This window comes from Saccostrea cucullata, unplaced genomic scaffold (genome assembly GCF_032062105.1).
Source record: "Saccostrea cucullata isolate Sc308-1 unplaced genomic scaffold, CSIRO_AGI_Scuc_v1 ctg4265, whole genome shotgun sequence".
Classification (NCBI taxonomy): domain Eukaryota; kingdom Metazoa; phylum Mollusca; class Bivalvia; order Ostreida; family Ostreidae; genus Saccostrea; species Saccostrea cuccullata.
Genome location: NW_026920667.1, coordinates 134535 through 158395, shown reverse-complemented (window position 1 = coordinate 158395; position 23861 = coordinate 134535). Strand labels below are relative to the sequence as shown.

The 23861-nt window shown below is 32.4% G+C and overlaps 1 protein-coding gene across 1 annotated transcript in view; it reads right to left on the bottom strand.

The window, feature by feature from the left end:
• Positions 1-23377, bottom strand: part of LOC134255093 (fibrinogen C domain-containing protein 1-B-like) — a 38520-nt gene extending 15143 nt beyond the window's left edge. Inside the window, exon 1 of the mRNA XM_062737609.1 lies at positions 23293-23377. Within this exon, the coding sequence (XP_062593593.1) occupies positions 23293-23377 (85 nt within the window). The remainder of the gene's footprint in view (positions 1-23292) is intronic.
• Positions 23378-23861: the final 484 nt, after the last annotated feature.

Genomic DNA, 23861 nt, shown 5'->3' with positions numbered 1-23861 from the left:
CTTTCGTTCAGGAAAGCCGAAGTGCATATCAACGCGTCTAAATCACAGCCTAGATGTCTGAACTTCTCGGTACCGCAAGGCAGCATATGCGGACCTGTGTTATATACCGTGTACGCGAGTACGCTACAACATAACATCAAAGATTCGGGTGTTTCATTATTAGGTTACGCAGATGACCACTCTGCACACGACAGTTTTAATCCGAAGAGTTTCGCTGATGAGAAACGTGTAACAACAAATTTAGAAAAAGTGTTGGTTACCATCAATGACTGGATGAATCTGAACAAACTAAAACTTAACCCTAGTAAAACTGAATTTGTACTATTTGGCAGTCAACAGATGTTATCTCTATCATCTTCCATTTCCCTTAATGTAGTGGATACGGTTGTTAATTCATCTCCTTGTATCAAATATCTTGGATGTTATCTGGACGAAAATTTAACTTTCAAAAAATTTGTCAGTGAAAAATGCAAAACAATTTCATTGAATTTGTTCTTGATTAAACAAATTCGCCAATATCTTAGTGATGATTCGTGTAAACAATTTGTACAGTCCCTTGTCACTAGCCATTTAGATTATGCAAATAGTGTCTTGTATGGATTGCCAGAGTGTACCATTAAAAGACTACAGTTGTTGCAAAATCGTGCTGCAAAGCTTGTGTTGAAGCTGAGGTCTACGGATAGTTCTACTGAAGCACTCAAACGACTACACTGGCTACCGGTACACTACCGCATTAAATTCAAACTTGCATGCATTGTCTTCAAGTGCATTAACGACAGTGACAGCCCACAGTATCTTAAAGAAATGCTCAGTTTACGAACATCATCATATGGTATTCGATCCGTAAATCCTGCAGCGAAAACATTGAACGTCCCGTCCGTAAGACGCAAAACTTTTGCCTCTAGGTCTTTCGCGGTAGCTGGACCTTCGATTTGGAATGAGTTGCCAACGAACGTTCGAATGATAACTGATTACTATATTTTTAAACGACATCTCAAGGCGTTCTACTACACCTGTGCTTTTAAATAACATTTAATTGTGAACACTAGTATATTTTATTTAAACAGCCAGTGAACATTTAGACTTTATTTGATATTTTAACATATGCATTGTTTTTTATCATATGTATATATGCTATTGTATGTACAGCGCCATTGATTGCGTACTATATGTAAAACTGAGCGCTTTAACAAACTTTAATAATAATAATAATAATAATAATAATTATCAAAAACTTTAAAAATTTCGACTGTCATGGAATGACATAGGCGCTTCCAAGTTGCTGATTTTGTTAAAGCACAGCTAAGTGGTAAAAGAAACTATTCAACGAGAACAATTGTTAGAAAAATTAATTTCAAGTGCTAGGAAAAAGGTTTTTAATAAGTGATCTTGAAGTTTACTGTCGAAATGTATAGGGGTTGTATTTTTAATAATACCTTTACACATGATATTGAGCTTATTTTGAATTTCTGAAAAGTTGTATAACAAAGATTGACATCGTCCACAAACTTTTTCAAAAAAGCCTCATGAATTATGTAAAATATTTGTTTTGTTGGTGTGTTAAGTTTCATTCCATTCGATTTAGCTGATATCAGTTTACTTCATTTTAAAATCCACATTTTTTGTAGCCGCGAAGCACACTTAAAGGCAATGGAACGTCAACACAAAGCACCAAGAACTTCTTTTAAAAAATATTATTTCAGTACATTTCACACAGTATTATTCCATACACTCTCATTAAAATCTTTCTTAAATACTTGACATTTTTTTAAACAATTTGTCTCGTTGTATATTTTCATATTTTAAATTTTATATTTCTTGTATTTTATAACTCTGCTTTCACAGTATATTGAACTCTGAAGAACCTATGCCGTCCTTGATGTTCCAAAATTTTAAAAGTTTTTGTTCAGATTTTACAGTTAAACCGTTATGTCACAAATTGTCCTCATCAGATATGTAGTGCAGAGTTTCTGTCACTCAAATATGCCTGTACTATTCGTATGCACATTCACAACTCACTTGTGACATGCATTTTTCATTCCTTCAAAGTTTACAAAGTTTTTCGGGATATTTCCTGAGTAAAAAAAAAATTCGTCGTAATCAGTTGCTCCATGTCGTTCTAAAACCTCATCGTTTTTGTCGTTTTTAGTGAAGACTTCTCACGTTGAATTCTTTTCAAAAGAAGCAAAATATTAAGACATAATTTAGAACACGAATCACTGCAACAATTTTTAAATTGAATTTATATGTTGTTTTTTTATGTTACAGAGATTATGACTACAGACATCAATTAATTTCCTGTTTGTAACTTAATGAATTTAAACCTGCTCCGCAATCCGACTTTTGCATTTTAAAAATCTGGATAAATTTTTAAATCCTGAAGTCTTGAAATGTACTGAATTGTATAAATTGTATGAGAAATATAAGTTTACGAACCATATCTTAGTTTCAAAGAAGTTTATTGACAAAATTAGTTTTCATAACGTCACAAACTAGTCGGATTTTGTAATTATTTTCAGAAAGAGGACAAAATAGACATTTTAACAATTTTAGCTTAAAATTAAAGAGCTCAGGCCTGTTCAAGAACAAATTCATATATTTCATTGATATAATCATACTACATCACCATTTATACGGGCCTGATCTCGGATAAGTGATTTTATTTCAGTAACCCTATGTCCCTCCATTTTGGATATCTTAAGTCTTTTCAGGTATTTATTATATTCATCCTTTGTGAAAGCGTATCACTCTGGATGATTTAGGTCCATTTGCATATAGTCTAAAATTAAAATGTTTACTGAACATCTTCTTTTCCCGATAAATCGATAGAACGGTGAGGTCAATGAATTTTCTATGAAACATTCCCTCTTAAAAAAGGGGGAGAGGGTCTGTAAATTATTATGCTCAACGGTGAAACCATGGGAACTGTTGTTGACCACCTCATCAATGAATGTATAAAAAACACAACTATAAAGTCAGAAATTGCTGACTCATTTTCAAAAGTGAGCATTTTGTTTTAGTCTGGTCCTGATTTTTTAAAAAGAAGGCTAGAAATAACTTCTAACGGCAAATAATTATTATTTGGTCCAGCATAGTTTTTTAACCTAATTTGAGTATGCTGAATCCGAAAAAATATGCTGGTCTTCATGAAAATGCGTTAAATAGGTCAAAATGGCGATTCAAAATGGCGGACATCCAATTTTTCTAATTTTCTCTTAATGTCGTTCAAAACGGAGAAATAATGAGTGAATATCGCACTGAGTGTAATAAAACTATAAAAAAAATATAATAGAATATTAATATTATTAGTTTAACTCAGAAAATTTAGTCGTTTCTACACTTAATTCGAATTTTCTCTGACTTTTTTGTCTATTGTTCTATATTCTTCTTTGTTCAGGATTTTACATTTGAAAATATCCATACACTGCAAATTTGTATTTTTCCTCTTCATCTCACTATTCTACAACTGAATGATGATGCTGCTGTAAGTTAAAAGTCAAAATGGCGATTCAAAATGGCGGATATTCATTTCTTTTTCAAATTATTTCTTAATGTCGTTTACACAGGAGAAAGGGTTTGTGAATATCTTACTAAGCGTAGTGCAACCATGTAAAATGACAAAAGAACACTGATATTATCACTCAAATTCGGAAAATTTAGTCGTTTAAATTTGAAATGTGTTAATTAGCTCAAAATGGCAATTCAAATGACGTCTCATACATTCGAATTTTGTAAAATACCCAAACTGCTTAATTCTGATTCGAGAAAATAAATTTACAATTTGTTTTTTTTTATTCATAAAATAATGTTCAAATGCAATGAAAGTTGGAGGATATTTTTGTTTATGACTTAGGATTTTTATAACACGGATTTTTGTTTAATTACTTCAATCTATTATTAAGATAAGTTTTTGACAATTCCGAAGACATTTTACCTACTATCTGTCTCTCCATCCTTCTTCATATATAAAGTTAATAATATCATGTACTTATTGCTGTTTTGAGGACAATATGAAAATTAAGCTACCCCAAGAGCAGTATTCCCCGAGCATTAAGGCGAGTGAACATTGTAGTTCGAGGGTTGCTAAATCATATCAGTTGTTGGAAATTCTTGATCTATTTTTTAAAGTCCAGTGTAGAAAAAAAAATATAAATGTTTATGTTCATGTGGAGGGTCTAGTGCAACATAACTTAGTATGATTTTTAAAATGATGGACCACGACCATTTAGAGGGCTAGTAATTGTTACATCATATAAATCCGAATATATTATAATATCCAAATATAAACATATTTATTAAGAATTATCAGTATAGTACACGTAAATCATAATTTTTCTTGATTGTCCTGCTCTGATTCCGTGTCCTTACATTTGCATTTTGTTATTCCCAGTCAAAAATTCAACTGCATTCTCAAATATTTTACGTTGTGAACGGATAATTTTTGTATTGAACAGTGTATACATATAAATTAAAAGAATTGAAATTTACAAAATATGAAAGAAGAAAATGTTTATGTTTAATCCCCCTCGATTCTTGATACAACCTTACACTACCCTAACAAAGAAGTGTGGATCAAGTTGCCTTGTAAAGTTTTTGGAGTGTTCAAGAAAATTTTGTTGTCAAGAGAAGTGTTGACTAGATCGAAGTCAAGAATGGCTTATGCCTATTGGTACGAAAGCTTGTAAGTGATAGGAATCACGAGGAATCTGCAGGCGCTGTTAAATTGTATAATGATACAACTCTTCTCACCAAAATATGCACACAATGTGATTCCAGATGATAAAGTTTGAGAATTTTCTTATTGATAGAATGACCTTTCTACCCTAAAAGACAACAAATCTTTACGCGGTCACGAAATAAAGAGCTACGTGTCTTGAATATCAGAGATTTTTTTATACCCCCCCCACACCCCGCTTGAAAAGCGGGAGGGTATAGAGTAATCGGTATATATACGTCCGTCCGTTTGTTACGCTTTGGGGTACCCATCTCTTATCCGCAACTCCTCTCATACCACTGAATGAAATTTGATGAAACTTTCACAGAATCTTTATTACATATTACCATTGTGCATGCACCTCTTATTTTACTTTTTGATCCGACACATATTTTGGGTTTCCCAGAGGAAAACATGGACACTGTCATTATAATCATATGGGAGACAGGGGGTATCATTTAGTGAGATAATTGTTCACAGTACCTCTAATTCATTTTGCATAATGTTTTTGAAAAAAATAGACTTTTAACATTTGAACATGAATGTGTTGTTTCTTGAGTGTTTATTGATTGATTGTATATTGTTTACCGCCGAGTCGGCAATTTTGCAGCCATGTTTCGGCGGTCTATCAGTTCAAATAATCGTTTTTTGAAGGATTTTGGTTTCTCTGGCGGCCCCCATTGAGCTTACTCTTTTTCGAACTCCAGAGAAACGATCTTTAACGTGCCAATGGGGTTGTCATCCTTGACACGGGGCACCAATTTACATGAGTGTTGACAATATCACAATTCCGAAGACAGACTGAAATATTTAGCAAATAAATCTGGAAAAGAAGATGTTAGGGGATAATACTAAGTTCTTATAAGTGCTAAAAAGCTAGAACAAAGTGTTCGATAAAATCGGACAAGAATTTCTTCAGTTATATTATTTTGATAGTGTACCGAGGGATGTTGAAGTAGAAGTGCGAGTTGAGAATGACAGGATTCAGGGGTGATTTTAGGTGGACAGGTGCTCAAAGGCTTTGGAACACGGTCAAATACGAGGGGGAAAATTTGGAAACTCTTAAGTCAAGTTTGTTTTAACTATTTCCAGAAAAAATGAATCTTTTCTAGTATTTTTTGTTTGTTCATATTTAATGGATTAATCAATATACTATATACATATATTTAAAAAAATGTAATTCATTTTCTGCAAAACGAATCAGAATTAAGCAGTTTGAGTATTTTACAACATTCGAGTGAATATGACGTCATTTTTAAATGGCCATTTTGAGCTTATTAACACATTTCAAATTTAAACGACTCAATTTTCCAAATTAAAGTGATGATATTAGTGTTCTTTTGGAAATTTACATAGTTGTACAACGCTCAGCAAGATATTTACAAATCCTTTCTCCTATATAAACGACATTAAGAAATAATTTGAAGAAAAAAAATGAATATCCGCCATCTTGAATCGCTATATTGACTCTTAACTTACAGCTGCACACCATCATTCAGTTGTAAAATAGTGAGATGTAGAGGAAAAAATACAAAACTGCATTGTACGGATATATGAAAATGTAAGATCCCGAACAAAGCAGAATATAGAACAAGACACAAAAAATCAGAGAAAATTCGAATTATGTGTAGAAACGACTAAATTTTCTAATAATGGTAGCACTCTATTATCATTTTTATACTTGTAGTACACTCAGAGAGATATTCACACAATATTTCTCCGTTTTGAGCGACATTAAGAGAAAATTAGAAAAATTGGATGTCCGCCATTTTGAATCGCCATTTTGACCTATTTAACGCCATTTTCATGAAGGCCAGCATATTTTTTCGGATTCAGCATACTCAAAATAGGTTAAAAAACTATGCTGGACCAAATAATAATTATTTGCCGTTAGAAGTATTTTTTTCTATAAATCGGACCAGACTATTTCACTGTGAGCTGTCAAAGGCTCAAGACACAGCAGAGCTGTAGAAATTTGGCTTCATAAACCTTAGAGTAAAGCAGCTGTTATTCAATCATTCCTATGTCTAAGACTGGATATGCTGGGTTTAGTCACAAGCAAGAAGAAAATTATATTACCTCAGAGTATGAGAGTCTCAAGGGTAAGAAGTTTTATTACTAACTCAATCTTCATATTCGTTCTCTAAAAAGGAAATTAAAAATTTACAAATTGTTAGGAAATAAACAACATGCTCAGATTGAATTTTCGATGACTTTAGATAGGGAAAAATTGGGCTGTATAAATAAAACTTGTAAATAGGCATTTGAATAGAAATATTAAGGATTTCACTCCCTAATAGGACCAAATTAATTCTCTACCCTTAAATGTCCATCAAGAACATAATACTCTTATATTATATTAAAGCAATTTATAGTCAAAAAGGATTGCCCAGGAGAAAGTCTTTTAAAAAATTCATTAACTAAGCAGTACTGAATTAACAAAGATTGCATTGAGGAGAAGTAATTTCAATTGAATAAAATTTCAAATCAATATCATTAAATACTGTGGTGGAACTGTGTATGCATGAAAACATTTAAAATAGAATGACAAATAAAAACAACTTTTTACCAGATAAGTTTTTTGAAGTTAATTTTTCAATTAATTCAAAAAAGGGGATATAGCTCTTACCGAAATTTAAGGTCATACATTAGGACACATTTCACCCTTACATGCTAATATTAATAAATTGGAATTTTATCGGAATAAATTGAAAATTTAACAGTAACAAATCTTTAATGTATTCAATTTAACAAACCTTCAACATACCCCAAACTCTATATTCTCAGATATTTAACTTATTTTATCATTCAAATTTGATGTACATTGTCAGTTACACACAAACATCTTCATTCCCACAAACTTTATCTGAACTATAATGCATATATGACTGATCGTATAAGAAGCATTGTTTAAGGTAGTTTTCAAGTAAATTATAAACAAACTAAAAAGAACATAAAAGACATGTATTCATTAGCTTATTTTCATACATTGCAACATGTTTCAGAGAACACACCCCTAAAATTCGAAAGCCAAAATTTAACGAACAATATTTTATGTTGTAGTTATACACCACAACACATAAATCAGGAGATTGGAGTTGAGTCTGCATCACAAAATCTCTGAATTTTTCAGAATTATAAAAGCTCTAAAATGTTAAGATAATGCCATTTTTCTTTTCAATTGGGTAGGATTATAGATAAAGTTATATAATTGATTTGGCACATATTTTATTATTATTGATCAGATCAGTTTTACAAAGCCGTCTTTTGGACAGGTATACCCCCATTTTAGTAATATTAAGTTTTACCAATATTCTTGGCACAATTTTGAAAAATATAAAAAAAAAAAAAAAGGCAGTCTTGAAATAAATCATACACCTCAAGTAAATGTATATAAAAATAAATACAATTCCTTTTCGTCATACAGGCAACTAAGAATTGTGTGTCTGTGTGTCAGCATACAATGACCTTGATTGAATTAATCAGACTTTCAGATGATAATTAATTTCCGCAATAATATAGCAGTATATAAAATGCCATATACTCAACAATATAAAGTAAACATAAAAAGTATGTAATAATTTAAACCAGATCCGTTCAAGTTAGGACTCTCCTATTCGCGGATTATAAAGCGTAAACTGACCCAAACCAGGTTATCATCGAATAATTTGGCCAAAAATTAGTTAATTACTAAATATAGGTTTAATGTTTAGAGACTAAGCTTGATATAAATTACTAGTTTCATTTTCTGAGATAAAACTTCTCTCTTCGAAGCAATTAAAAAAAAACCCTCGTAATTCTTGATTTTGTTTTATCTGAGTTAAATTGCCCTTTTAACAAGATGCAATATAAATCTATTATAAATTGTACCTCAAATCAAAGATTTATATGAGAGGTAAAATGGGGCGTTTAGTTCAAGTCCCTTTTAATGGAAAATGCGGGCAGGTTTAGACAGTACTGGATTGTTTATGATATATGTTTGCTATTTTGTAGGATAAAATATTAAATATCACTCACTTCAATTAGAGAAGCAACTACTACACACATTTCCCATCAAAATGTAACAGAGGAGGACGAGGTTATTATACTTTTAGAAGAGCTTGCTTTCAAAAGCAAATCGTTTATGCATAAATAAAGTTTGTACCATGTGGTTACATATTTTAACATTCTTCACTGATTTTTTTTTTATTTTTTATAACTAATGGATAGCTATTACATAAATTATGAAGTAGGGTCTTAATTTATTCAGATAGGTATTTAAAAGAATGGTGTCGGGGGTGGGGTGTATTAGGGCACCAATTGTAATTGTTAAAAATATCTTAGTACCTAAAGCTAATAGGTGACAGTATCGTTCCCAATTTGGGTATGTCATTTGGGTTTGTTTCTGTACAAAACCCTTTATGACAACTAAAAGCAACACTTATAAAGAAATTTATTTTCTCTTAGTTCTATATTACTTTGTCACGCAAGGAAATTCGGTAAGAGGAGTTTTAATGATTTAAAAGTAATGAAAAGAGTGGCGTTTTAGGTGATTTATACAAATAACCAATGGAAAATACAGTGCAGGTAAGTATCAACAATGTTAGAGTAAATGAAGTTGTCTTTGAATCCTTTTTCAAACTTGTGAAATTTCTTATTCTGTAATTTTTTCTTGGTGCTGGCAACGTACGTTTGCATGGTGCAATTTAATAAGTGCCTTCATGAGTTGAATTGATGTTTGATTGCCCCCGTCTCCCTGTAATTGCTTCTTACGGGCATTAATCTGTTCAATTTACAGGCGTTTTTTTTTTATTGGTGGGCATCACCTAATTACATTGGATTGAATTTTTAATTATTAATTTTTTTTCTATAGGATATCATTTGATTTATTAAAAGGACACAATGAGTCAAAATTATGTCTTTCTTTTAAGAAATCTATAACACACAGAGAAAGACTTATAAAAATTATGAGTTTATGGCTAAGATATGACAATTAAACTGCAAGAAAAATCCACGATATAAGTGCCGGAAAAACAAAGGTTGTATCTACCATTTCGCTGTTTTCGTGTTTGTCAAGGTCACGCGACTTTTACTTTTGCTCAAACTTGTAAACAACATTCAACTGGGGCATGCAAAGGTGAGAACTATTTTCCAACAACTTTTTAAAAAGCTAGCCTCTAAATTTTGGTCTACTTACATTCATTCCTGGGTATTTGAGACCATTGTAACTATGGAAACTTATTCAACTTTTCTGCAAGCGTGTACAATGGGGTGGAAGAAAAACTGAGCAAAATTGTCGGTACTGGGCGTACTAAGATTATTTTTACTTTTAGTTTTCTCCTTAAACAAGAATTTTTAGGTTCTGAAATCTGTAATTTTCTGAAACCTAATACTTTTAGGATTTTTTGAAAATTAACAAGGGTCGTGCAAAAATTCTACATTTGTCCATTTTCCCCTTTATGCGTCACAGTGTCGCTTTTAAGTGATCCAATAATCTGAGTCCATTGTCTTTACAGCTCAGATATCTGACCTTTTTTTTACTTCACACATGTTAACAACAATATTTAGCCGGGCTTTGCTGAAAAGAAAAGTCCTGGCTATAGGCATCATGGTCGACCGACTAACTATAAATAGCACAGTAAACAAAATAACCAAACAGCGTCAAATCAGACGCTTCCGATAAACAAAATAGTTCCATTGCGAGGCGATATTCAAAAATTAATATTTTTTACATCACAATCTTTGGAAAAGTGAATGATCTTTATTTTTGCTTGAGAATTAAACTGAAAGAGAAATTAGAAATTTGCTTTATTGGGATAATCTTGATATAACAAATTTGTGCACATACGCTGCTGAGAAGGATATGGAGATAACAAACAGTATTAATTTTCAAAGTCCATAAAACAATACAAAATAAGAGCAGAGCAAACACAGACCCCCGAAACATCAGAGGTGGTATCAGGTGCCATAGAGGAGTGAGCATCCCCTGCCGACCGGTCACACCTGCCGTGTGCTCCTTGTCATGATCAAGAAACAACACAAAAAATCCGTCGTCAATTCAGTGAATAAATAATGGACTCACAATTGGTATGAAAAACGTCGGTCAGCATTTGACTTAATAATAAAGTGGGTTTTTTTTTCTTTAAATCAGTGTTTTGAAAAGAAAAAAGTTTAAAAAAAAAACAGACTGGTTGAAATATTTTATTCATATTTAATGCATATTGTAATCGAACTATTTTCAATAACGCAGGCTTTTCGAAATGTTGAAATCGTTAAAGAGTTTCATGTTTAATATTTTTTTCGTCGATGTTACGTTAGTGGTTATATTCTGTTTTGATTTTTTAGCAAATTAATAGTATTATGAATAGAAATTTTTAGAATTTACATGCGTGTATTCGCTTGACAATGTACACATATCAGTGTTTCTACATGAAGTTGGCAATAAAAGTGCTGTTTGTTTAAAACTAAAAGAATGTCTATAAAATTACACATATTCATTATTTTAAGGAGGCTGGGGGTCAACAATTTAACCACAAAGTAACCACAAGATTTAACTTATTTTTTTAGATATGGTATCTTAAGCTGTTAACATTCATTTGACAAAGAAAAAAAATTCAGAAATTTTAGTTTTAAATTTTGATCATTTTCTATATCTTTATATGGAGCTCTCCTTTTAAAGAAGATAGAAATAGTTTGAAAATGGCTGCCACCCCCCCCCCCCCAGCCTCGTTAACTATTCCACGACAAAATTTTTTAATTATGAGACAAAAATGCTTATTGTATAGAAAATATGCAAGAATTTCTTGGAAATGTTATTAAATTTTCAATCATAACATACCTTAGGGTATGGATAATTAATTTTAAATACTGGTATATAAGTTATTGTTTTAAATCATAACCATACAAACTCTACCTGCTAAAAATAAATGGCCAAAAGGAAAAAAATTAAATATGTACTTATTTCGGTTCAGACAATATACTAGAGCAATTAAAGCCCGGCTCTCAGTTCTATCAATTCTTTGATTCTTGTTTGTATATGATGTTAAACACCGGACTCATCTAGTGCACTTTAATCATGCACATGTAGTTATATAGGTTGAGACCGTCTAACGTATTACTAGTTTAAAGCTAGCTCAAGCGAATATTTAGGATAAATTGAAAATATTTTCCATGAACACGTGTCTTTGGAAGCTTAACGAAGAACGTTGTTTTTTCTGTTTCAATACATAGACCCCTTTATATGCAAGGCAAAATAAATCATTACTAATACTTGTCGCTAAGCTTAAATTTGAGGAAATGCGAGTCGCATGCTATCTCATGAAAAATACCACCCCCATCCCGGAAAATAATAATACAAATAAATAGGGTACCCAAATGCGATGAATATCATACTATGCCTCTAGATCTATAGGAACTGGAAGGATAGACAATCAAAGAAGAGAATTCATTTCTCAACTGAACTTATAGTATAAACAATTGCTTCCATTTTTTGATACGTATTTGCAATCCTGATTTTATTTCATCTTTGCTCGTCATTCTTTATACTACAATACGTATTTCAAAATTTTTGAATATGGTGATGGTTTAGCACTCTCACATGGTATTTATCAGAATCATCGATTTTCTGTTCTCAACAATTTATGCAATGTCCATGCTTTGTGTAATTAAGGAAAGCACTGATGCTGCTGTTTAATTAAACATATTTTTTTTCAAGCTGTTATTAAAAAATCATGAGAACTCATTTGAATTAACTTTGGCTGTAGTTTATTACAACAACAAAAAATGATAACTATCCCCATTATTATTATTATTTTTTAAAACACTGTGTAGGAAACACCGAAAACAGACTTCATTAATGTAATTACTAAGTACACCAAACTCTCTAATGTATACATCAGTAAATTATTTCCAATTAATATGCACGATATTTTTGGAATATCTCAAAACTGTTTCCTTGTAACTCAAAATAGTAAGGAAGTACCTCGGGAAGTTAATATTCTTCGACGAATTCCTGGAACAAACTTTCATTAAAATTAAATCAATCTAAAGTGCTTCCTAGACATTAAAAGTTCTAAATAAAAGAAAATATTACTTTTTTTTTTTTTTTTACAAATAATTTATAACATAAAAGCGTTGTAGCACCGCAAAATTGTGTGGGCAAAGCATTAAACTCCAGGGGTCCGATGTCATAAAATTTCCATTGTAAGTATACTATTAGCTACACAGTCAGATAGTGACCTAATACGGATTCATTCAGGGTGTGAAATCGAAATCCGCATTGGGCGAGGCGAAGCCGAGTCCCAATACGGATTTCCATTTCACACCCTGTATGAATCCGTATTAGATCATCAACTGACTGTGTAACGAATTTATCCCGCTGAAGACCTTTTTCAATACAAAAAAAATAGTTGTGCATATTATGAAAATATTGGTTTTAATCCAATAACAATCAACATAAAATATCGTTACGGTTACAAGAAATTTAACTAAACTATACTTACGTTAACCGTTTCTTAGCCGCCATTTTTTTTTACAATAACAACGCTTCGAACGGAATCGCGTGCCCGATTTTCATTTTACGCTTCGACGGAGACGTAATCTGGAAACGGAGACGAAATACGGAAAATTTCAGGACGTCATGTGATCAGCTTTTATCCAATCAGCAATCGACAAATTTGTCTGATGCGGGATAAATGTAAATTTACCTAAGAATATATAATTTACTAAATCTTTCCCTTAATAGTAGAATACATGTCTAGCAAGGTCTTTCCCAGGAAATATATACAGAAGAAATACTTCAAATTCCACTGACCGGTCACGGTAGCCTAGTGGTAGAGCGTTCGCTTCGTGATCGGGAGGCCCGGGTTCGATTCTCGATCGCGGCGCCGCGTCATACCTAAGACGTAAACAAAGGTAGTGACTGTTCCTTCGCCAAGCGCTCGGCACTAGAAGTGAAAGTCACGGGTCTTTCGGATATGACCTTAAAAACGTAGGTCCCGTATCACGGTGGGCGTTGGCACGATAAAGAACCCTCACTGCTCAATGGCCCTGAGTGTCGAGTATAGGTCTAAATTTGAAGCCCTTCACCGACATCGGTGACGTCTCCATATGAGTGAAAAATTCTCAAGAGGGACGTTAAACAATATACAATCAATCAAATTCCACTGAGCGCCTTGATAAGATTCATACAATTGTACCCAACAAAACATAAGTGAAAAAGGGGAGATAAACAGTGACCATGAAATGTGAAGATAAGGAACGTTAATTAAGAGTGTAATTTTGATATGGTAAAGTTGGCAAATAAAGATACAAATGAAAAAAAGGAATGGTTTGATAGTTAATTATGAGAAAAAAAATACATTTTTACGAATTTTTGGCTCAAATCAGGACTCAGGTTGGAAGCTTAAAAAACCTAACATAGTTCTAATTTGTTAAAAAAAACTCATATTTATTTGATATATTTAGAATATTTAGTCCCTATTATCAATAAAAATTACATTTGAAATGTTCTCAAAATCTTTGATTGCGTATGTAAAATTAAAAATTTGTGATGCAAACAAGAAGAGTTTTCATACAGCATCATTCCGCAAAAAAATATAGTCTATGCTAGTTTACCATTTCTATTTAAGTTGTTCAATTATGATGAGGAAGGAAAAATAGGGTCTTTCAAATATCTAACACTTAAATAAATAAAACATATACTCGTAGGCAAATGTACTTTGAATATTTCATCTAGTCAGAAACCAGAGAAGAATCCTACCTTAACTGAATCAACGGAATTGCCGACTTTTAAACAAACTCTAACAATAGATATTTCATATACGTAATCTCTTTTTAAAACCGACTTTACTCAACTTCTAATAAACCATACTTTGAGTTTGGGGAAAAAAAGCTAGGTTTAACAAATTCCAGTGACGTCATCACTGTTTAGACTGTGTACTATGCACTATGGATGGGTGGATCTTTCTGTGGTCCCTTTCACCAGACTGTAATGAGATCACAACTCTTATTTTTGGTTCATTAAATTCATCTGTTAAATATTTCATTAAAAGCTGTACTGATTTTTGGTATACATTCAAGAAAACGGGGGTAGAGATTTTTATTTTATCATTTTTTAAATTTATAGATTTATTTTATTTTACATTATTCTGGCACCCGATGTTTTCTTTGAGATGTACATTTGCAAGTGATTGTCTTTGTCTTATGTTTGTTGTATTGAATGTAATTTTTCTTTTAGTTTTATCATTTTTAAAGAATTTTAGGCTGCTGAAGCTCACCATCGAAAGAAAAATCTTTCAACATATCAGATGATTAGACTACTACAATCGATTTCTTAAATGACAGATATTTCATCATATCAAACATGTATTCCATATATATGTCTTGATATTCTTTAATGGATTAAATATTATATGATAATCAAAAAATAGAAGGTCTCTTATTTTAATCTTTAAAATTAATTTGAAAATGAAATCGAAAATTATTCAGCTACTAACATATAATACCGTGATGCAAAGGGGGGTCAAAACATGCATTCATTTCGATTTTGCCCTGAAGTGTATATGTAGCCTATTATTCTCAAATCGTAGATTTAGGGAATAAATATCTTTTAATTTGGTATATTTGACCGTTAATGCTGATTGAACGGCCGCGTACTGAGTTTTACCGTCGGAGCGTAAGACTAAGTACGCGCCGTAAAATCAGCAATAACGGTCGCAAATACCTAATTAGAAAATTGATATTCCAATTCTAATGCAATCTATGCATTTTGTTTGCTTTTTACGACTGATTTTGTTGAGTTTTGTCACTTAAAATAGGTCACGTAGAAATTTGTTTTTTCGTTGCTCTATTATGACGTCGCAATAAAAATATTTCACTCTCGTTAATGCTCGTATTACTGATACAAACATCAGTGCATTAGTCAATCAAAACTTGTTGTATAAAACAATTACATTAGAATTTAAAATTATAGTATCAGCGTAAACAATTTTAATCTGTTAGGAAAAATACCGTTCACGTTTAGAAGCCAACGTTGTTTTGGATATATCTCTTTTATCAAGAAACAGAAGGCAGCTTGTACAATTACAAGATACATGTAATTATAATTATGTATTACAATTAACTATTTAACAAGTAATATTCAAAAATATCTCTCTTTGATGCCACATTACATACACGAAGATACAAGTTAATAATGTAATCAGTTATGCAAATATCTCTATGACAGGTCTGGGTGATGTGCCCACCTTTTGTAACTATAGTATTAAAGCAACAGCAATTATGCAGCAAGTACATACATGTATATCAACACTTGAAATGATAATACAACATATATCATTCACTGGATATTTTTGTTATAAATACACAAAGCGAAAAGAACGTGACATCAATAGGTTACAATACAGTTACTCGTTAATATCATAAAGCAAATTCCATACATTGTTTATTCTTCAGGACATTGTTAGTTCTCCAGGACTACTTTCCCTGCAAATAATGCCAAAATTTCCCCTTATAAATCTTGAAAAATAGCTTGTTCGAATAATGCGATTTTCAAAAAAAACCCTCATTTTTCTCCAATTATTTTTTTCATGAAAAATGTCATCTTGCATTATTATATAATTGTTTTGGAGAGAAGCGATGATTTTGAATTCCTTTATAATCTTTTTGAATCTATTTTATTAGCGAAAGGTTACGATTGTTATAAATGGTGGCCTCCAGCAGCACCTTTGAAACCAGAGAAGAAAGAAGGATATGAAAATAACGAACAGTATTCAATATCAAATTCTATAAAACAATACAAAATAGGAGCAGAGCAAACACGGACCTCCGAAACGTCAGAGGTGGGATCAGGTGGCAGGTTTATTTTCTTGTGTCCTTTAGTATTACTATAGTCCATGATGTGTGTCATTGTATTACTGAGATGTTTTTTTTCAACTTTTCTGATCAAATATTGAAGACTAGCTGCTATACAAAGGTAATTTAGTAAAGAAATACGGTCTTGTCTGTGGAAACATGCTTGAACTTATGAAATTTGATTTAGGTTTAGCTATATTTCTTAAATTAGCTAATAGTATATAGCATTTTAAAGCAATTCAGAATAGTTTGATATACATATTTCATCTCACTAATTTCTCAAATATATTATCTTTTCACCATAAACTAGCACCTAGGTGCTGTGAAAGTGTCCAACCGACAATCTTAAACAGTTAAAAAATCTCACGAGAATAGACAAAAACCTGAAACTTGCTCCAACATTTTCATCACTGAAGTCGTTTTCTGGACACTACATTTGTTGTGCTGGTACTGTTATACTACTATGTGTATGTAAGGATGCAATGCTGCCATCTGTGAAATTCTACATTATAGACCAAACGGTGAACCCTGTTCTGGGATGTGACACATGTTCAAAGCTAGGACTCGTTCAGCGAATACACAGCATTTTAAGGAAAATCCGTACTCTACCACTTGACATTCCCAGGATTATCGGGACTTAGTGGACTTGGATGCTTACCAGGCATCTACTCAATCAAGGTGGATGAAAACTTGATATGTTTTCATATCAGCCAGTGATACTTACTCCACGCAAGATTCCTATAGCCTTGAGGGACAAGGTCAAGGAAGAGCTTGACAGAATGGAGCGTGAAGGTGCAATTGTGAAGCAACACGAGCCGACAAAATGGGCCAACTCCATGGTAACTGTTACGAAGCCGAATGGAAAGATTAGGATTTGCATTGTTCCTCGTGACCTAAACTGTGCCATATATCGGGAACATTTTCCCTTAAAAACTTTTGAAGAAGTTGCAGCCAGGATGCCTGGAACCAAGATTTTCAGCAAATTAGATGCCACATCTGGATTTTGGCAGATATTGATTCACTCGAACGTCCTTCGGAATCAAGTCCGCACCTGAAGTGTTTCAACGTGCCATATCCGAAATGATTCAGGATCTCGATAGAACAGAGGCAATTATTGATGAGGAACCACAGAAGCTAAATATGACAGATGTTTGAAAGTCTTACTGAATCGATTAAGACAACATAACTTGAAGCTCAGCGTGGAAAATTGTGGGATCAGACGCTCAGAGCTGATTTACGTGGGATACAGATTAACTGACTCGGATCTGAAACCCGATCCTGTAAAAAAGTCCGTGATGAACAACAAATGGACCGTCTCAATAATGTGAAAGACTTGCAAACATTTATGGGTATAAACAATTTCTAAAAGTAGAGCACTTAATTAGGACTTCAACTTGCATAATCAATTATCACCTAGATCCTCGCCGGACTTTACATAAAAAGGAACAAAGACAAGCATTCTTTCACAAACATTCATACAAAAGAAAATTCTAAGTAACATTTAATAGTTGTTATTTAAATATATATTTTCTTTAGAGCAACGGCTCTATAACTATGTTGCTACTGTACGTCACACATTAAATCTTGCGAAAATCAATTAATTGATGAAAATACAGTAAATTGTTTTAAATATTTAAATTTTCCGAAGTTTCTTTTATTGTAATCGGTAATTCAATCACGAAAACGGACAAAACATCACGACAAATTTACTTTCCAAAATGGTAAGTAAATCGACTGTATTAAACAAAATTTCTTCTGTTTTTCAAAATATGTGCTTTTACTTTTATCAATGGATAGGTCCATACCATTTAAGTTAAGAATTTGTAAAAAAGGTGTCTGCATGTGTCTCTTGAAATTATAATGGATAGTGATTCAGGTGCGAGTTTGATCATGAATATACTGCGAAACTTTAAGTGCTTCGCGTTAACTCTGCAACACAGTAAAATTTCAAACGATGATGAACTCTGCGTTTATTTTCAATTAACAATGGTAATTTCCACTCTTATCCTGGTACGTTTGAGATAAAAGATACCACATAGTCTGATATATTTGTTTCATATTTCGATATTTTACTTGAAAAAGACTTAATGGTAATCTAACAACTAAGCTATATAATACACCAGATGATTTTTTTAACTTTTCTATTGTCAACTTTGCTTACTAATGCAGCAATATAACTTAATCACATGCATACAGAGTTTACATATCTCAGTTGATTCGATATGCAAGAGTGTGTTCTTCGTACATACAATTTCAAAAACGAGGTAAATTATTGACAAACAAGCTGATGAATCAAGAATATCGATAGTCTCGTTTAAAATCATTTCATAAGTTCTATGGTCGATACAATGACCTTGTCAGCAAATACAATTTATCATTGAGTCGAATGCTGACTGACTTTCTTTATACCAATTGTTATTCCATAATTTATACACTGAATTGGCGACGGATTTTTCCATTATTTCCCGATCGTAACAGGAAGCACAAGGCGAGTGTGACCGGACGGCAGGGGATGCTCCCTCCTCCATGGCACCTGATTCCACCTATGATGTTTTGGGGGTCCGTGTTTGCTCTGCTCCTATTTTGTATTATTTATGGACTTTGATGTTGAACACTGTACAATATCTCCATATCCTTCATATGCCACCTATCGGACCGCACCAAACCACGGTCAAAATATGGTACTTTATCAGGCCAATTGGACTAACTATGATTAACTCTCAACAACATGTGGCAAAGTCTTTCAGACATTGAGAAATCCAAAGGTCTGTGTGGATTATCGGTTCTTGTGAGAGTTTTCTGGTCTTCCATTTTGTTAAAAGATTTTGCAGAAATTTGCATTAAATTTTAATGGTTTTGTTAATGCATGTGCTAGTTTTATTTTCATTTTGTTGTTTTTATATTGTTTTGAAAATTGATCTTATTATAAGTAAGTATATTGAAGCATAAGTTATTAGAATGTTTATTTTATAAGGCACCCAAACTATGTCGGGATTTTTTAAAGTTTTTTTTAAGTTTGAAATATGACTTTTAAACCCTGAACAAATGGCTCCAGTTTGATTCAGCAAATATTGATAATATATAAAAGTTTTGTCTTTCAAAATCCAAAAAAATAAACCCATAAAACACGGTTTCCTAAAATGAAAATATATCTTAGTTCTTGCTCTTGTGTTTTTGATTTTGGTTTTATTTTAGAGAATTAATGTAGTAAGTATTTTCACACAGATGCGTTATCTTTATTGACGCACCTTGAGTACTTATAAGAAAAAAATCGAACTTGTTGTTATTATGCTAAGAGATTATAGATCCTACATTCAGAGAATTACATGCATAGGCATCTGAAGTAAATTGAAAGTGTTGAGGGGGGGGGGGGGCTAATTGAAAGGGGGGCTAAACCAACAAAAAAGTAAACCCAAACTTTCTATGCTTTCATTTCAAATTATTTGTCTCTGTTCTTCCATCTTCGAAAGAAAACTTCGGGGGTTAGGCCCCGATTCCGACAAGACCTATAACATAATAGCTGTTAGCCCCCCAATAAATGATTATAATTATACATAGTTTTCAGGCACCGATGTATCTGATGATATACTCTCGTACTGATCAATTTTATCAACATATTGAAAAGTTAAATAAATCAATTTTGATTCGTTTTCCTCCAAGTTGAAAAAGGGAAATTGAATAACGCCCCTTTGCATACATGCTATTGATAGGAAAATGATTTTACTGCAAAACTTTTTCCGCATTAAAATGGTACTATATGGATTATTTGTTTTACTAAAAGCCTTTTGGTATAACAATATTTAAAGTTAAAAGGTTAATGAGGAATGAGAGTTCTTTATCGTACCAACGTCTACCACAACATGGAACATATATTTTAAGATCATATCTGAATATGTTTAATGAAGAACACTTCCACATTTTTTATGTATTTAGGCGTGAGATCGATTTTTCCAAGTCCAACTTTTACGTTTGCAACATATTTCAACCATAGTTTATAAAATTAATTTGACTACTGATTTGCTTCAGACAAAAAGTAAGCATTCGATTAAACAAGAGGAGTCACGAAGGATCTGACAGACCAACTAGGAATGCTATCTCCGGTTAGACACCTGATCACTTCTCTGATGTTTCTAACTGTGTGTTGTTTGCTCTGTCCACGAATCAGTTGAATTAAATTGATAATTATTCGTTATCTTCACCTTTTAATAACTTAATTTATTAATCTTATAGATATTGAAGGGTTCAATACGCCCAGTCAGCAAGTCCTGTGGTAGAGTGAACACTGGTTGATTTAGGTTTCCACCATTGGTATCTTCACAATATCTTAATTTTTCACAAAATGATAAAACTAGATTTAGGTGTTTACTAGTCATATGTTACAAAATTTCATTTAAATTTCTTACAGTCATTATTACCAGGATTACTAATTTTGATCTGAACTAGTCCAAAAGTATGACTTAATATATGAATAATGATGTCCGTCCTCTAGTGCAAGTATAGGATATCCCATGATTTATTGTTGGATATGCTTTTTATCCGACGAGTGCTGTGTGCTTTTTTTTTTTATCCCCGAGCCTTGGTAATTGATCAATACATGACACACAACGGTTGTGACATGGGATGACGACTCCTCCTTTGTACCTTATCTCATCTCTGGAATTTCCAGAGGTCCTTGTTAGTGTTCTTCGTACAGATTTTTATTGTTTTAATTTTTTGGGAGATCGATTATTGTATCTTTACACTTTTTCAGTATAACCAAATTAAGGTCTCTACTTGTGCCTGGGAATTAGTAGCTTTAAGTTTCCACTAATCATAAGGTGTCTACTATACAATTGCCCGTAACCCACCAAAAATTGTGAAACAATCAATAAAGAAGTCTCCTATTTACATTCTCTCCTCGTATGTATGATGATGTATCATCGTAAGTCTCTTCTGGTGGTTTCCCCATTTCGAAATGAAAACGCATAAGTTCCTATCAGTGTTTTGTTTTATTTTATTTTATTCTATTTTTTTTTCATTTCGACATTTCCCTTGTTCAATAAATCGGATTAAACAACAGTATCTATGATCAAAAAGCAATGAAGTCTTTCAATTTTCATCTAAAGATTGAAAATTGCCGTAAAATTTTGTCTTTTAAAATATTTGGCAATAATACGCCTTTTTACGATGCTTTTGATATTTTTTTTTTCATTCTAACAAAATACATTTTAAAACGTGACGCGGCGATACCCCTTATGTTTAATGTTTTAAACGTCTATAAAATTAATTCCATAAAACATTTTGAAATGAAAATTTCAATTTTGAATAGATTAATGTTATTTTATCTTTTGGTACATTATATTTGATAAAAGACGGCAAATATTAAAAATATGGACACAGTGACATTACTTTTGGATCAACCCTCGTACATGTAAAATATTCATGATTTTATTATAAAAAGCACAACTTTTTGAGAACTTTACAATATTGTAAGCAATTAAACAACAGATATATATTTTAAAACATGAAATGGGCTAGCAGTAGTACTGAAACATAAGAATATTTTACAAGGATTGATCCAAAAGTAATGTTCTAAACACTTTAAAATCTTCAAAATTCGAAAATATTCCTCAAAAATTTAGGTCTATTAATCATTCATATATAGGCATTACTTTATGAAATATATGGAGATAACGAACAATATTCAAGGTCAAGTCTATAAAACAATTCAAAATAGGAGCAGAGCAAACACGGACCTCTGAAACATCACATGTTGGATCAGGTGCTATGAAAGAGTGAACATCCGCTGCCGACCGGTCACATCCGCCGTGTGCTCCTTGTCATGATTGGCATAATAACAGAGAAATCCGTTGACAATTCAGTGTGTAAATGGACCATTAAGTAGTCCGAAAAACGTCAGTCGGCTTTTGACTTAATGATAAGTTGTAATTACTGTCAAGGTCATTATATCGACAATAGAACTTTTTAACGAGACTAGTACGGCTGATATTCTTGTTTCATCAACTTGTTTGCCAATAATTAACCTCGTTTTAGAAATTTACTTAGGTAGAACATGCTCTTGTTCATCGAATCACCTCGAATATAAACTCTGTATACAGGTGACTATTACTGCATAGGTAACGGAAATTGACGATTGAAAAGTTAAAATTAATACGTTCACCAATGAGCTTGATTGTATATATAATATATAATTTATCATGAAATATTAAAATAAACGCAACTTTGGGTCTCCTTTATCGCCACTTGCCATGTGGCCTTAAAGTAGACATTTAGATATAACGGCGATGTTTTCCTTTCATTCATGCGTCGATTCGGTACATATCATTGTGCTCAGGAAAAAGATACCTAATATTCTTTACATCTGATTCATATCAAAATGTCGAGCTGAAGGCCACGACAAGTGTTTTTTGTCAAACGGAAAAAAAAAACGGTTCCATTGGTAGATCTCAGCAAGCCGATATGCATAACTCATTTTTGACCATTTTTAAACACAGAATCTTATGATTTTAAGGCGAGGAAAAAATTATTGTAAATGCTGAGTAAACATAAATCGTATAGAAATGCTGGCACTCATGTTTTTATTAAACGTTAAGTATCAATATCAGAATAAATATCAAAGGTCTGTTAATACTTTAAGTTACTTTGATCTTATCATCCTCTGAGACAGTTTTAATGCTTTTTCTTTAGAGTCCTTCCATTTTCTCCATATCATGTATTCATGACCAGACAATTCAGTCTGTGCATACTTTCCATTAAGGTTGGCTTGGTAACAGAAGTTATACCACCAGGCCCCATGCCATGCTCTGGCACAGTTACCAGCACCCCCGTCATTGTCCTGGTCTTTATTGGTAAATTTCATACCATTGTGATCAGCCAAACCGTCACCTAGATCATTGCAATGAAAAACACTGAAGTTTACTTATCATTAAGAAAATATCTATGACGTAATGTAACACTAGTGACCATTGTAGTCATCCGAGTCTAGGTCTTCATGATACATCTTTTAATGAGTCATCCTCTGTTCTCTTTTACGAAATTGAAACTTGTCATATATAAATGTTTTTTGGCCAAAATATCTAAAGTATGATTGATATGTAAACGATCTATATGTAAATTTGAAACTCGATTCCACAATCTTTCTGCAAACCATCCATTTCGACACTCTCCGTGTATATACGTTACACTCTATGCATTTTCCTTCATTTATTGTCAATATAAATAGGCATTTATAACTTGTTGGTGACGGAGATAGTGGTCCCCCATGTATTCTGTTTTATTTACATTCTGGTTCTCTTCCCTGCTTTTTCTAGCTGTA